This window comes from Electrophorus electricus, chromosome 6 (genome assembly GCF_013358815.1).
Source record: "Electrophorus electricus isolate fEleEle1 chromosome 6, fEleEle1.pri, whole genome shotgun sequence".
NCBI classification, from domain to species: Eukaryota; Metazoa; Chordata; class Actinopteri; order Gymnotiformes; family Gymnotidae; genus Electrophorus; species Electrophorus electricus.
Window position 1 is genome coordinate 17,777,881 of NC_049540.1, and position 16,149 is coordinate 17,794,029.

At 43.6% G+C, this 16,149-nt stretch overlaps 1 protein-coding gene across 2 annotated transcripts in view; it reads left to right on the forward strand.

Moving 5' to 3' along the window:
• The first annotated feature begins 3,548 nt into the window (after positions 1–3,548).
• The window catches only part of gabrb4 (gamma-aminobutyric acid type A receptor subunit beta4), a 46,421-nt gene continuing 33,820 nt past the window's right edge, over positions 3,549–16,149 (forward strand). For both annotated transcript variants that reach the window (XM_027019457.2, XM_035527552.1), the window contains exons 1-2: positions 3,549–4,695; positions 6,322–6,413. In XM_027019457.2, coding sequence (XP_026875258.2) covers positions 4,616–4,695; positions 6,322–6,413 — 172 coding nt within the window. In that variant the 5' untranslated portion in view covers positions 3,549–4,615. The remainder of the gene's footprint in view (positions 4,696–6,321; positions 6,414–16,149) is intronic.

Sequence of the window (16,149 nt, forward strand, 5' to 3'; positions counted from 1 at the left end):
CAGGAATTAAATTAACTAATAATGGCTGATAATTCTTCACATATCATAGGGTGAGAATCACAGGTCATATGTAAGTTGGTTATCCAACATTACAGGGAATACGGGTCATGGGTTAGCTGGTTAGCCAACATCATGGATCTACTGATAGTTGGGCATGTCTACTTTTGTATCTTTGTACTAGCTGTGAATGATTTTAGATGTATAGGATTATAATAGCCTTTAGCTATTAACAAATAAGTTTATTGTCATGACCACTTATCAAATAATGATTTCTTCAAAGAAATTAGCCTTTATCTCAAACTATATTTAAGAGAAGTCTTTAAAAATCATGACACTGGAGAAATGTTTTAGATCAAATATAGTTTTCATCCATGGCTAATTGCCTTCATAGGTAACTCAGTGCTAAATTGACATATGATTGCTATGGAAACAATTCCACATACATTCCAACATCTTTTCATCACAGTATAAACACAGCCTTTAAAGTGAGAGTGCTAACAATGACAATTGGCTATTCATCATAATCAGCATGCATATTATACTACACTTATAACCCAATCAGCCATAACTCTAAAGCCATCTGCCTAATATTGTGTATGTCCCAATCTTGCCACCAAAACAGCTCTGACCCATCAGGGCATGGACTCCACAAGACCTCTGAATGTGTCCTGTGGTATATGGCACCAAGACATTAGCAGCAGTTCATCTGTAAGTCCTTTAATTTGTGAGGTAGGGTTTGCATGAATCAGGCTTATTTTGCCAACACATCCCACAAATACTCAGATTGAGATCTGGGGAATTTAGAGGCCAGGTTAACACATTGAACTCTTTGTCATGTTCCTCCAACCATTCCTGAGAAATTTTTGCAGTGTTTCTGCTAAAAGAGGCCACTGCCATTAGGGAATTCCATTGCCATTTAAAGGAAATACTTGGTCTGCAACAATGTTTAGGTAGGTGGTACGTGTCAAAGTAACATCCACATGAATGCCAGGACCCAATATTTCCCAGCAGAACACTGCCCAGGGCACCACACTGCCTCTGCTGGCTTGCTATCTTCCCATAGTGTATCCTGGTGACATCTCTTCCCCAGCTAAGCAACACACATACACCCAGCTGTTCAAATGTAAAAGAAAGCATGATACATCAGATCAGGCCACCTTCTTCCATTGCTTCAGGGGTCCAGTTCTGAGGCTCACATTGTATGCACTTTTGGCAGTGGACAGGGTCATCATGCACAGTTTGATCAGTCTGCAGCTACACATCCACATATGCAGCAAACTGTGATACACTGTGTGTTCTGACACCTTAACTTTTTCAGCAGTTTGTGCTACAGTAGCACTTCTGTGGGATCAGCTCAGATGGGCTAGCCTTTGCTCCCCACATGCATCAATGTGTCTTGGGAGCCACTTGTCAGTTTTGGTAGGTACTAAACACTGCATACTGGGAATACTCCACAAGACCTGCTGTTCTGGAAATGATCTGACCAAGTCATCTAGCCATCCCAATTTGTCTCTTGTCAAAATCGCTCAGGTCCTTACACTTGCCCATTTTTCCTGCTTCTAACACATCAACCTCTAGAAATGACTGTTCACTTGCTGCCTAATATATACCACGTTCTTGACAGGTGCTACTGTAATGACATAATCAATGTTATTCACTTCACCTGTCAGTGGTTGGAATGTTGTGGGTGATTGGTGTACATATGCATGTAACATTATGCTCCTGGTGGGCTGAATGGGTTATGGTGTATTAAGGTCAGAGTGTGCAACTGATTAAGCCTTTAACAAGGTATTGACACTACTGACAACTCTTTGTCATTTGATGCAGACAGCTTGTTTTAATTTCTCTTCTATATTCTTAGTTCATGTTCTCTGCGATGCAGAGAAATCCCAGAGCATTTGTTAGACTTGCCATACATTTATGCCAAGAAACCCAACCTTGGTGTAAGATGTGTTGTGGGAAAGAAAAGGATTCAGTGTGCCAGTTCATCAAGAGAACCTGAGCAGGCTCTTATAGGAGCATCAAGGCAGGCTTTGTGATTAAAACTATACTACCAATGTATGCTTGCTTTTTGTAATGTACAGAACATGACATTGTTGTGTACATGGAATGGCCTTGAGTATCACAGTGTTGTATTCATTATTTTGGATTCTGATCTGCAGGAATCAAAGCAACTAAAGGCTGTTGCATATGTGAGTTTGTGCTATGAGTTTGCTGCTGTCCATGGTCCTGATCAGACATTTGAGTTAAAGTGCCCTGCAAGGTACTGACCACACCTCCAGACTCAGGATTGGGAATAGTGCTCTCCATAGTGCTGAACAAGGAGCTGTGTTTATATTTAGTCAATAGCATGTACTTTCGGTTTATTCAAATAAACACCTCTAAAGTTTTCGCATCACTAATAATAATGATTATTCAATCAAATGTTTTCAGAATTCATGTGCCTTGAAACAAAACTACCAACAGCTTCTCATTTGTACAGTGACTATGATCAAAGTGGCTCACCACTTTATCTAAGTCCAGCAATACTTCACGTCGCATGCTGTGCAGTAAACATATGATGTAGTCAGTGAATGTGGCCATGCTGATATGACTCGTTATGCCTCATTAAACTAATCTTGTAAAGTGCCACTGAACCACTGTAGATAGCACCGATGGCCATCCGTCTCTGTCCCTTGTATCAACATCGCTCATATCCCCTACAGGGACATGTCCAGTGAGCAGGGCGAGAGAGAGCATTGCATTATCCCATTAAAGCAGCTGTGCATTTTTTTTTTTGGTGGGGGGGGGGGCACCATGCATGCAGACATCACCGTTTGCCCTCCTGTACTGCCTTAGCTTCTTTAAATGTGCCATTGCGCGCAGCCCTCCACACACCACTGCTCTGCATCACTGCTCTCAGGGTTGCTTAGCAACTACGCAGCACACAGATCCCTGCAGAAGCCCTCATCTTCTGTGAAAAAAGAGGGGAAAAAAGAAAATTAAAAAAACACTACTTGTCTGTTTGTAGCATGTGCCTGTGGATTTGCAGCTTTTTATTAAATGAATTTCAAAAGCTCAGCACCAAATCTTTCCCATCATAGTCTGGGTGTGTTCTCACCACCTTTAAGTGTAATAGTGTAACTGAGAAACATACTTGTATGTGCTATGAATGCTAAATTCAGAGTGCTTCATATTGACCTTTTTCATATATAGATTCATATATATATATATATATATATATATATATATATATATATATATATATATATATATATATAATCTGTGTGTAAGTGTTTCTCTGTGGCGTGTGTGTGTGTGTGTGTGTGTGTGTGTGTGTGTGTGTGTGTGTGTGTGTGTGTTGAAGTATGTAGCAAAGTGATAGAAATGCATGAAAATGCACCGGAATACACTCAGCGCATTTTAATGGGTTGCAGAGTGAATCGACTAGTACAGACATCATTCCCCGAGCGATACAACGCATGGAAAGACTGCCTTTCCTCTTTGGTTCGCTTTCGCTTTTATTTTTCTAATAAACGTTTACATTTTACTCAGCGCACTGTCAACGACAATGTCGTTGTTTCTTTATTCCAAACCTAAGCATGTAAGCTTGAGTTTTATTTTTCAGTCTTGATTTCCTTTTTACTCTTCATTTCAGTTCCTGGAGGCGTTATTTCAATTGAAGTGTGTCATCATTTGGGCACTGTTTCTTTCTGAACGCGAACGGAACATGCTAGGGTATTCAGTAGACAGATAAGGCACTGAGGACGGCATCGCTTGGGTTTTCCAGTAGGGTAGAATCTTGGACATTACACCGATTTTATTGTGATACATTGCACGCTTTTTGTAAAGGTTGCTTAAAGCTCTGTTTTTTGTTTTTTTTTTTTTTTACTTCATAAAAGGGGGTACCGGTACCATAGACTACACGCTCTGACGTCTGCATGAGATATTCTCCTCTGCATTTTTTAATGTGCATTTTTTTCACCAGAGGCTTTGCGTTCGGCGAAGGAAATCTCGACGATCAACAGCAATTACATGGGGATGCAGACTTCATTTTTTCTTTTTTACCCCCACCGCACCCCATAAGCCCCTATCGTTTACAGCTGAGGGTAAAAAAATCCTTAAAACAACATACTGTGGAACAATCCCCCTATGTAAAGTCATCACTGGAGCTATGGCTCGTCCGCAGCTTTGGACTGGGAATTTGCTACAGCAAGTGTAAAAAGAAGACGTCGCATTTGTTTCATTTTCTTTACTCTTTTAATCTTTTTTGTTCTTCTTAATTTTTCTTCATGGTTTGGCTCGGGAAGACTTTTCGGCACTTTTGAAAAGTCCGTCCGAATTTGAGCAAGATGTCTGATCTTCTGGTGTTGGTTGAGGGGGTCTGTGACCTGCACGGATTTCCATAGCCAAGGAAAACAGCTGGGACCAATTACGTGCTTTTAAAACCCACTTCTCTGTTTTCTTTTTCTTTTTTCTGCCGGGCCATCACACACATGTGTGTATCGGTGGTTTGATTTAAGTAATTGATTTGGCCCGTTTTCCCCCATTCCCGTTCCTTCTGTTGGATTTTTTAATTATCGTTTTGGACCACACGCGGTTGGATTACTGAAAGAGTATAAACGGATTTGTGGAAATGTTGGGTCCTCAAGAAGAAAAATTATGTGGAATTGTTTCTGCTCTGACGGTATTGTCGTCTATCTGCTTTGTACAATGGTAAGAAAATGATTAGTAAGTCATCTTTGAACACGCAGGCTATAGGAAACCTGTCCTGGATTAAACACACCAAGATACTTACTGGTCAGGTCCAAACAGGCAGACATCACTGATGATTCACTGACGGGCTGTGGTGTATTGAACGTTTGTCTATCCAATGGCATACCTTTTTTGGAATAAACACTTGAGGTGTGTGTGTGTGTGTGTGTGTGTGTGTGTGTGTGTGTGTGCGTGCGCGCGTGCCTGCGCGCGCGCATGCATCCGTACAGCCGTTTGTATGTGTGAGAGCTATGAAACATGCGTGCGGCCATTGTGAGACGCATACATTAGTGATATACCATATCTTTTTAGCATTTATCTATACGTTCACGTCTGGTTGGTCTAGAGACGTGACAGTGAGTCTTCCCCATACTGTGTAGACGTGCACTTGGGACCCTTGGATAAATGCAATAGGTACTTTCTGTAATTTCTGTAAAAAGAGTAATGAAAAATACAGGTTCAGTATTTAAGTCAGTCAAACGGTGGAAACATAGGCCTGTTTTGATCAATGCTTTTATCTCAGTCCACCCCCTACCACCATGTCGTGTTATTACAGATTCATCATTGCTCGGTCAATGAAAACGACGACGCCTATCAATAAACGCGCCTATTTCCCCCAAAAAATGTAGGTGCGTTTTTACATTATCAGTTGTGCACAGCAAAGGATTTTTAACCTCATTTGTTAATACGCAGTCTTTGGTCCCTTTCAGTAGGATACCGTGTAGCCTATGTGGGACACCTGTAACCGCGAAGAGAGCATCGATAGCCAATCATACCGTGATTTGGTGACGATCTTCAACCCTTTTGCTTATTTTATATGACGTTTTGCGGAACTGTAACAATGCATATGCCGAGAAGTGGGCCATGGGTTTGTCAATTTAATCAAACGCTACTTGTCATTGGAAAATCTCAGGATATTGAAACGTAGGTGGCTCAAAACCCAGAGTCTTCCATTTTGACATTTCGATATTTCGATTTCATTCCACCACGCACGCACGCCCAGATAAGAGAAAGCTGATGTTAATCCTATCAAACTCGATTTTGAGCTTCATACGCATGAACATGAGCACGATTACTATAGATAAAAGAAAACAAACGATCACTTTTGCTAGACATATGATCAAATGGTTTGCTAGACATATGATCAAACTGCGCTTATCGTAAAATTAACGTTTAGAATAAAGTCTTGCTGTATAAATTACATAATATACTAAATAGGGATTGTAATGTTGTTTGAATCATTATTGGATTGCACAGTAAATAGAAAAGGGCATATTCCATTCTTAAGTAATATCGCCCATATTACTGTAAATATCCAAAGAACAGCATGAGCTCTGTGTGTTTATGAAATATTACTCTTTTAAGGCTCTTTCTTTCTTTCTTTCTTTCTTTCTTTCTTTCTTTCTTTCTTTCTTTTTTCTCTCTCTCTCTCCTAAAGAAGAAAAAGAAAAAAAAGATGTCATTATTTATGTTCAAGCAAGCCTGGTCACTCATTCAATAAGTATATGTGTTATTATTATTCTATAAGGTCTTATGCTTCTTCTTTTTTTTTAAATAACTGAGTGACCTTAACTGTCTGTCCTATAGCACCTCGACTGGAACTGGAATATCTGTGGCCAAGTCGACAGTGGACAAACTGCTGAAGGGGTATGACATCCGTCTCCGTCCGGATTTTGGAGGTACGTTCACCCCTTTGTCACTTGGAGCCTTTCTGCTGTCTGAAGCAACCGCAATGAGTTAGCATGCCATCTATATACACAGACTCTACCACAACCTCTTCAGATTTTACAGTGTAATCTGTGAAACTTATTTCCAAACTGGCTCACGTTTCAGTCAGGTGCTGTAAGGACTGCAGTAACAGAAGGCCAGTACTGCTAGCAGGAGCGATATGAAGATTAGAGTGGAGCAGGGATCAGGACAGTCAGGGTTCCTTTAAACGGAATGTACTCAGGAAAGCTCACAGCCATCACAGACTATGTCCAAGGACAACAAACTCTCAGCGCTCGGTTGCTCTTCCCTCACCTTTCTAAAGATAAACAGGAGCTACCAGTTGAATTCTTGATTACATTAACCTGACACTCATTGCCTTTGCCTTCAGAAAGGGCAGAATCAGTGGAAGGACTTGTAAAGGCTGAGTGTGGCGTTTCAGCTACCCATGCACCATGGCTGTATGCAGGTTCGCAATTTTAAAAGGCCCCTAAGGTGCTTCGACACCCGCAAAAATACAGAATAACTTTGCCTTGTCTGCAGAAATGCGCTGTTTGAAGGACGCAGTGTCCAACCATTCATCACAGGAGTCGGCTTTGCCCCCTGATATTGCAAAGAGGCTGTAAATTTGCTACCAGAGGTGTTTTTTCGATTTAGCCATTCCGCTCACCCTCAGCAAATTAGCCTGTGTTTCACCAAAGAAGCAAATCTATGCTGTGAAGTGCACAGGATGCAGCAGTATTAAACTCACTGGAGGTCTGACCAGGCTGACTACTGACACTCAATCGACAGTCTATCTATCTATCTATCTATCTATCTATCTATCTATCTATCTATCTATCTATCTATCTATCTATCTATCTATCTATCTATCTATCTATCTATCTATCTATCTATCTATCTATCTATCTATCTATCATAAACCATCCATTTATTATTTATTCTTAATTATATAAAGTTGAGCATCTGTCTTTAGATTATGCCAGTGTCTTCCACTCTTTGTATCATCCCCTTTTAGCATATGGCCACTCTGCTATATAATAGTACCAGTTTTACTTGTAAGTATTTGTTAAATTGTTTTTTCTCTAGCTAATTACACTGATGTGAAGGGGGCTGTGTAGAATGGTGCAATGAATGCTTTGCAGTTACCACACTCATTCCAGGCCTGTGGCATGTGTTAGGGGCCCAGTGGCGAGACCTTTCCCACTGTAGTGCATCCTGGTCTGGGTTCGGGTTGGTGTTGCATGATAGGAGACAGCAGCTCACAGGCTGACCTGAACACATAGGAGGAGGGGCAAGGGACCTGCATCTTGACAATTCCACCATCAGTCAGAGCTAAAGCTCTCCTTAAACACAGCCAACCACTGTCAGCTTCTGGGATGATGCATTTTAAATGGACTCTGCCAAGCCAGCCATAAAGATGCAGAGAGCAAGAGAAGGAGTGAAATCAGCAACTGAGAAAGGGATGGGTTAGGCAGACATGGAGCCAAGCAGCCATGAAAACATTAGAGTCCTCTGTTAGGTTTCGGGGAGATACATGTTCCAGCTAAAGTGTGTGTGTGTGTGTGTGTGTGTGTGTGTCTCTGTGTTTGTCTGTGCCTGTGTGAAAGAAGCAGCCTGTGCATGTACTCATGCCTAACATCAAGCCATCCTATTAGCATGAAGGCCAAGGCAAGCCTGTTTTCTCTTACACACGCACACACTCACACACACACACACACATACACACACACACACACACACACACACACACACACACACACACACACACACACACACACACACACACACACTTGTTTGCATATACACTCATACCATCTGCTTTGGAGTGATCTTTTTACCAATGCTGAATTTGACAGGACTCCTTATCACTATCAGACCTCAGCCCCATGTACTGCACACAAGCTCTCAAATATACAGATTGGTTTACAGCAGTGGGATTGCCTTTTCCACTTGCATGGCTGTGCTGAGCTAACTTCTGACCAAACAGGTGCCTTGTTTTGGAGCCCAGAGCTTCCATTTTCTAAGGTGACATTTCTGGCCTTTTCTTTCATTCAGCAGGACAAGTGACCTTGCACCATTTCCCACTGCTTTCCTCGCAGTAGGTCAGCGCCAGTACCTGGACAATCACACTGTAACCTCCCATGGCGGGTTGGTTTGGCAGGGTCGGTTTGATGGTGCTCTGGCAGTTTCCGTGCCTTTTGTTTTTTCCTTGGCAGCCAATGTGGGGCCCGAGCCCGTTCCTTCCTCTTTGCACTCGTCTCCATCGGCAAGGCGCACATGCTGCACCTTGCGGTGCTATGAAAAAAGTGTACAGCTTATCAAAAAAGAGTGAAGCAGTGAAAAGATGAGATGGATTATCAGGTACAACAATTACTGTCCATGAGAAACAAGCTGCTCTAACTTTCTTAGCCTTTGTGCGTTTGTAGGTGTGTGCCTGGAAGTTAGAATACTGGCGGGAGTTAGAGAGAGAAGGAGAGATGGGGGGACAGAGAGAGAGACAGAGAGGGAGAGAGAGAGGGAGAGAGAGTAAGACCTGCCTGAACAGAGCCACAATCCACTGGGGACCTTTGTGCGATTGCAGCGTGCTGAAGATGACACAGAGACGAAAAGCTTACATGGGATGTATTACGATGTATGACGATGGCCCACATCAACACTTCTCATTCCCATCATAATCACTACACCTGCTGATGACATTTTGAGACTTAGAAAGCCTCATTTGAAGACCCTTAGTACTGCATCTCCATAGGAAGCTCTATGCATGTTGTTCGACTGCACAACTAAAACAGACGAAATGTCCATGAGTAGAGTACTAAATTCTCAACTGCTAGTCCTGTGGTGATTTTCTGACAGTCCCTGACAGAAATGGATTTCTTGGTCTGTATATATGAACATATTTATGCTTGGTTGTAAAACATTATGCTGTGGATTCATATCTCAGCACAATTTAAATGCAGCAGTGTACCGATTTATTTGTTTTTCTGGATCATTCCAAGTATTTTAGAAGGATATCATAGTCACAACTTTGGGTGAATGTAAATGTATTAGTGTATTGAGTGGTATTTAAGGAGATTTTAACATGAAAATATTTTCCGTGCCTGTATGATGCATAGTGCATAATTTCTACCAATTCTGGACTTTAAATCACACGTGTATGTTTTCTGAAGGACTAAACCAAATTAACCAAACTGCAGGATTCTGGGATATGTATTGATGGCTCAAATACTTGGGTTGTTAAATTACAGTTTGAATATCCATTCAGTAGGATGGCATTATTTTAGATTTAAAACCACTTATTATTTCCATACCACTGCAGTTTATATGAAGCAAAACTTTGTTTTTTTTGTGCCTAGGCTACAGAAAACAAATGTAGCCACTGATTCTTGATCAGCGCACATTAACTTTGCTTTCATTAAGATGGTTTTGATCTAATCATACCCAAAAGGTTTATGACTTCTAAGGAAGAAAACCGCTATGCTCTTCCCTACCGCATAACTGAAAGTCGAACGTTACCCCCCCCCCCCCCCAAAAAAACCAAAAAACTAAAAATGGCTTTTACCTAACAACGAGGAACCACCATGCCATTTCAGTCCATGTAAATGAAATGGGAGACACGCGAGAGGAAGACACTGAATTAATTACCCCCGCGAGGGCCTTATTTATGACCTCAATAATCGGGTCGGCCTCCGAGGACCTTGATTTTTTACGAGATTGCGGTTTCTCATTTCGAGTCGTCCTTTCCGGAGAGAGACAACTCCGTATGCAGGAGACCTGCCTGAGCGAGCGCGCGTTGGTCATTTATGTTCGGCCCATAAAAAACACGTTGAAACTTTAATTAACGGAATGGAACGGAAAAGCGGTTGCCTGGATACGCAACATGACACACCCGAGGCCATGAATCATCAGGGTTCCTTGAGGCAAGATGTGATTTTTTAATATGGCTTTTGTCTTTTTTCTTGTTTCTTTTTGTTACTGTGTTTGTTTTTATTGTGGTTTGTTTGGGGGTGAGAAAGATGTGTGATTTTTAGCTGTCAGTAATGTGTCATGCTGCAGTTTGTTTTAATTGCTGCATTGTGAGGACATATCATCTCACTGCCACTGCAGGGAGTTTACAGTACTGTGAGCATGTGGTCAGCACTGTGGCCATACACCAGCACACACACATACACACACCCAAACACATGCATACATGCACACATTCGTACACACACACACACACACCACACACACACACACACACACACACACACATACATTAACAAACTCATGCACTCACACTAAATATGATCTAGTCACATGAAATTTCACATGCATATTTGTGTGGAGGGTGCAATGTGTTTAGGTCTTAAAGTCATAATGATAAAAAAAAAGCTTTTCTTTTAATAATAAAAAATATATATTTTAAAAACTAACAGATGTTTCATTTGCTGAGTTAAGTTTAGGGCTAGGTTTACAGTAAGGTTTAGGGTTAGGTTTCGGTATATGAATAGAATTATTTAGCTACAGTAATATGCAAGTTAATGAACATACCCCACAAACACTGTGCAATCCAATGTGTGTGTGTGTGTGTGACTAAATTTCTACTTTTCTTATATGTTGACTCAGACTTGGATTGAGTCAGAATACTGGAGGTAGAATCATACATATCTTACCTCATCTGTAAACTGATTGTGCTTCTAGTGTGAAGGTTTGAATTCACTGGATTCAGAAGATACTATTTTTGTTTCCGAGTGAAAGCCATGACCATAGACTGTGTGTGTGTGTGTGTGTGTGTGTGTGTGTGTGTGTGTATTCATGTTCAAATTTGTGTGTTAAGCTCAGGACTCACATCTCTAATGTTTTATTTACCTCGAGTGCATTGCCCTTTATAGAAAAAATGGAACTTTTCTGTCTCTATATCACTCAGCGCCTACAAATATTTGATGTGCTGGGTTGCAGCTTTAAGCAATGTGATTGTTCCTTTCTGAATTTCTAATGAATTTCACACACAAACACACACACCACCCTACAGGCCTTGTCCATATCCAGACCTGAGAATGTCCCTCAGCTGTCGCTTGCCCTGATCAGTCACTTAAAATGCTAGTTTGCCCCTATCCCACAGAACTCCTTCAGCTTTAAGGTCCTGCTCAGTGTGAACAATGTCACCACCTCAAATGGCGATATAAGAACCTTTCATGTACAGATGGTGCTAAACACAGTGATCCTCCAGTCAGCATGAATATGTGTGAAAACACATACACACACACACACACACACACACACACACAAACACACACAACAAAACTCCACAAAAAATCCACAGCACATCCAAAAGACCCGTAAACTATCCAGACCAGGAACTGCATTCAAGTTGCTCGCTGCAGACCACTTCCTGGACCATGATGCTCTCGTTGCCCGGAGAGCAAGGGTGCTGGCTTGGCTACAGAAGTCACTGGGTGATAGTGCTGCGGTGCTGAAACTGAGGGGGAAAACACGTCCAGAGATTCCGGTGAAATGAAACCGCGAACTGAACATTGTCTAATTGTATTATCTTCAAGGAGCTGGCCATTCCAGCCCTGTTGTAAGTGGCCTCCATGGACTGCAGGAAAATCTCACAAAAAGAACTGGCCTGTAAATTGTGTCAGTAAAGTATTTCCACTTTCGCTCCCCTCCCCATTTTCTGTGTTATCTGCATCTCATTCAACTTTAGTGTATTTGGCAGTACTTTAAATGCTTTGTTAAATGACCAGTGAACAAATGAAACGGGGAAGAGATTTCAGACTGGACCTCAGTTATGTAATAGGCATGCAATAAAATCATGCTGACATGCTTATAAAATGTTTATATATATATATATATGGGCCTTGGACCGATTTGTGCTCTCTGTACTTGGTCTTCACAAGGACTAGAGGACTTCTTTTTTAATCAAAATCACATTACCACCTATTAAATTGAAAACTGCAAAATTGATTTTAGTATAGATTGCGAGGTCAACATTTTGTCAACAGCTGTTAGCTGATGAAACAGGTTTATCCTGTTTAATCTCTAACTGTTTTTTCTCTTCTATTCCATGAGGGCCTCTAGAGGTATCTGAAGGATGGTAGAATTAAACTTGGACAGCCCATGTCTGAGAGGTCATTTACATTGTTGGGAGATAGAGGGGTAGGAATCGGGGGTTGGGGTATGGGAGCATCGGGGAGGGGGTAGGAGTGGGGTTTGGGGTATGGGAGTGGAGAGGGGGTAGGAGTGGGGGTTGGGGTATGGGATTTGGAGGGGGGAAGGGGGGACGACAATATATTCCCCCTTCAGCTGGCAGGTCGCTGAAGAACAGAAGCCTGGAATGGCCAATGGACCAGCCGTCTTGTTAACCGCATGATTTAGTAGCGCCCGCCTGCTTGTGCATGAGTGTGTGTACATGTGAGTGTTTTTTATGTGTGTGAAAGACTGTGTTGTTGATCCATAAAAGAAAACCCCCTAAAGGCAGATGTTTCATCTTCATGCTGTATGCTGTGCATTATATGTTACTGGCATGGTCAAAGAAGCTGGACCAAGTGCTGATTTGACAGGATATGTGCGCCTGAGTGGTGTTCATTGCCAGATCGTGTCACTAGTGTAGCTTGTGCATTTAATTTTGCTCCGCAGAGCCTCACTAGCTCTGCAGACACTAGGAATTGCATCTTGTCCTGTTAGCTGGACGACGGAAGTGCTGCCATTATTAACCGCCTTATTACTGGCTTCTAGAAGCAGTAATACTCTATCTGCTCAAAACAAATGGAAGGGTCAAGGGGTAGCTGGAGTGGTTAGTAGGGGGATAGGGGCAGCGGCAGAGGGGTTTTCCTCAGGCTTCTCTTGGCTCTGCAACGGGAACAAGGATGTGTGTATGGGGGGTGAAAGTGTGCACCCCATCATCAATTTCTGCAGGTGAGTGGGAGCGGTGAGTCACTGGCGAGAAACGGAGCTCCCCAACCCCAGCAAGGGGGCGGGGGTATATAATGATGTCACATGACAAGTTCCAAACAATGTGGGAGAGAGTGAGAGTGGAAGAGAGAGAGGCCACTATGGTAACATAAAACCCCACAAGTCCCTTGCACAGTTCCCTCCTTCTTTGACACCCCAGCCCAGGGACAACACTTTAAATCTAGCTGTCATCACAGCTGGAAACTGGCTTTTTATTGCCTTGCCTTGCAGCCGTTAACCACGCAGCCGCACGTCCATGGGGCTGTGAACACAAGCCTTCCTCAACCCTCTGACTCGCCATGTGGACTGGCTGTATGTGCCAGGGATCTAGTACTGTTAGCCAAAAACATGCACCTATCTGGCCACTAAAATGGGGTGTCCTGGAGGCGAATTCTGATGGGCCTGACATGCAAGCCCATTGCATTTGTTGCTTGCCCTGTGTGAGTGTTTGTAGTCCTATATTACCTGCAACCCACTTTATTTAAACTTTTTTTGGCCACTTTGCAGTGTCTATCCCTTGTGAGTCTGTGTGCCTACATGTATGTGTCTGGAGTCCAGGCATACAGGCCTGCGTGTGTTTTTAGATTTGTCTCTGCCACAGGCCTGCATTTGGTGAAGTGCACCGGGAGTCTCACGTGTGACGTGTATGGCCTGTGATCAGTTAGCAGATGCTCTATGAATGCTGTGTGGAGAGCAAGCTTACGGGATTCTGGATAAGTACAGATGGAATGCAGGGGGGAGGAGGACAGAGAGCTGGAGGGGACGAGAGAGAGGACAGAGACACGAGGAGTGTGAAAGAAATGGAGAGAGGAAGAAAGAAATTGAAAGAGTGTGGGGGGAACAGAGAGGAGCAAAAGAGAAACAGAGAGAGAGAGAGAGAGAGATGGAGTCAGCCTCTGTGATGTGTTCCCCATTACATCATGTTGCTGCAGTCAGTTCACTCCCACCTGAGGTTTAGGTTGTCATGGACACCAGTGCCTTCTCTGAACACCTTCGCCACAGGCTTGGGTGGCTAGCGCGCCATCTTACACACCCGGCCCTCGCGACTCAGGCCCCGCCGGGTCAGGGTGGAGGTGGAATGGCTTGCTATGCTGGGTCTTGTCATGGAGCCTGTCAGGTGGATAGCAGCTGTGCGATTACCTGTCTGTATGCGTTGCTTCGAGTCTTAGCAATGGCTTATTGCAGCTCATGTGAAAAGCGTGTTTGTAGGAAGGCAGGCTATTAGGAAGTGTTTTCTGCAGAGCGTGATACCTTCTGAAACCTTTTTGCTTAATGCAGCAGTGATTCCTGGTTCTGAGCCACCAGCCCGAGACACTGCCTGCCTGTTTTTGTGTTATTTTTTTAATCTAATACGCCCGATTCAACTTGTTAGCTAACTGTCAAGCTCTTTATTTCAACAGGGAGAATTAATACAGGGAAAATGTAAAACTAGGCAAAGCAACAGGATCTGGGATCCCTGCACATTTTAGCCATTGTTTAAGTAACATCACATGTGCAATGGAATATAGCAATAAAACAGACTTATGAACAGGTATGGGAAAGTGATCTATAGCCACAATATAGGCAAAAATTGACTCCAAATAAGATGGGGCAAACACAGTGCGTTGTTGACTGGCCTAGCTCCTGCAGTACATGTTCAGGAAAGGCCCCCCCCAGCCCACTCCCACTAACACCCCCCACCCCCCGACTGGAACTCCCAGCTGCTGATTCCTTCCCTCCCAGGCCACGCAAACGCTCCCCATTAATAACAAACATGTCTGGGCCACCTGCGGGCCTTCTAAATGAAGCTGATGCTTGCCGGTGGGTGGAAGGTGGACCTGCGGTGTGCTCTGCCACCTACAGGGCATAAAGCGCACACGCAGGATGAATGGGGCAAGTGGCGCAAGATAGATCTGTGTCCCCACAGGGGGGAGAAATCCCTCTGATTTACGGCTGGTGGGAAAAGCCCAAGGAGGGTGGAGACGGCCAGCCTTTCCTTAAGGAAGTGGTGTGTGTGTGTGTGTGTGTGTGTGTGTGTGTGCATGTGTGCACATGTGCGAGCAACACATGCCAGCCCAGTTAGCACACTCAAAAATAGGAGAAATCAGGCTGCATCTTTCACACACAAAAGGCACCTATCAGCCCCCTTGTGGAGTCAGAGCACAGCTGGAGAAGGGGAGGGGGGTGCACAGGGGGCACTGATGCTGAATGAAGCCAAAAAACAGGCCCCATAGGGCCTGGACATGCATGTGGGTGAGGTGCCTCCCCGCTAGGAGTGAGACCGCCCTTCCATTTTGCTGCTCTTCAGACGCCCCTTCTCCCCGCGGCGCAGTACCTTGGCGCGCCTGGGGGGTGATTGATGGCCCAACGTGTCCTTGGGAGCCAACAGGGACTAGCCAAGGGCGGGATGGGGACACGCCATCGTCTCAGATAAACAAATATGGGCAGAAGCTTCGTTTATGGCAGCGCCTGAGATTGATGCAGCCTGCCACCACTGCCAGGAGGCATGTTTAAAAGCCCATCTCATTAGTGCACCTCAGAAGGCTGCAAGGGCCCCAAGCACCCAAACGAGGAGCTCTTCGGGGAGAGGAAGGCTTCGTCTTTGAGCTGGACTCCACCTGCTCCAAGGAGCGGCTTCCCTTGGTGCCAAATTATGACTCCAAATGCCGACCTGGACGTATGGGAAATGGCTAAAATGGTCTCAGATCAGTGGAAAAGGTGCTGTGAGTCTCTCCTACTGTACTCACACACACAAACACATGCACAAATACACACAGACACACACACACA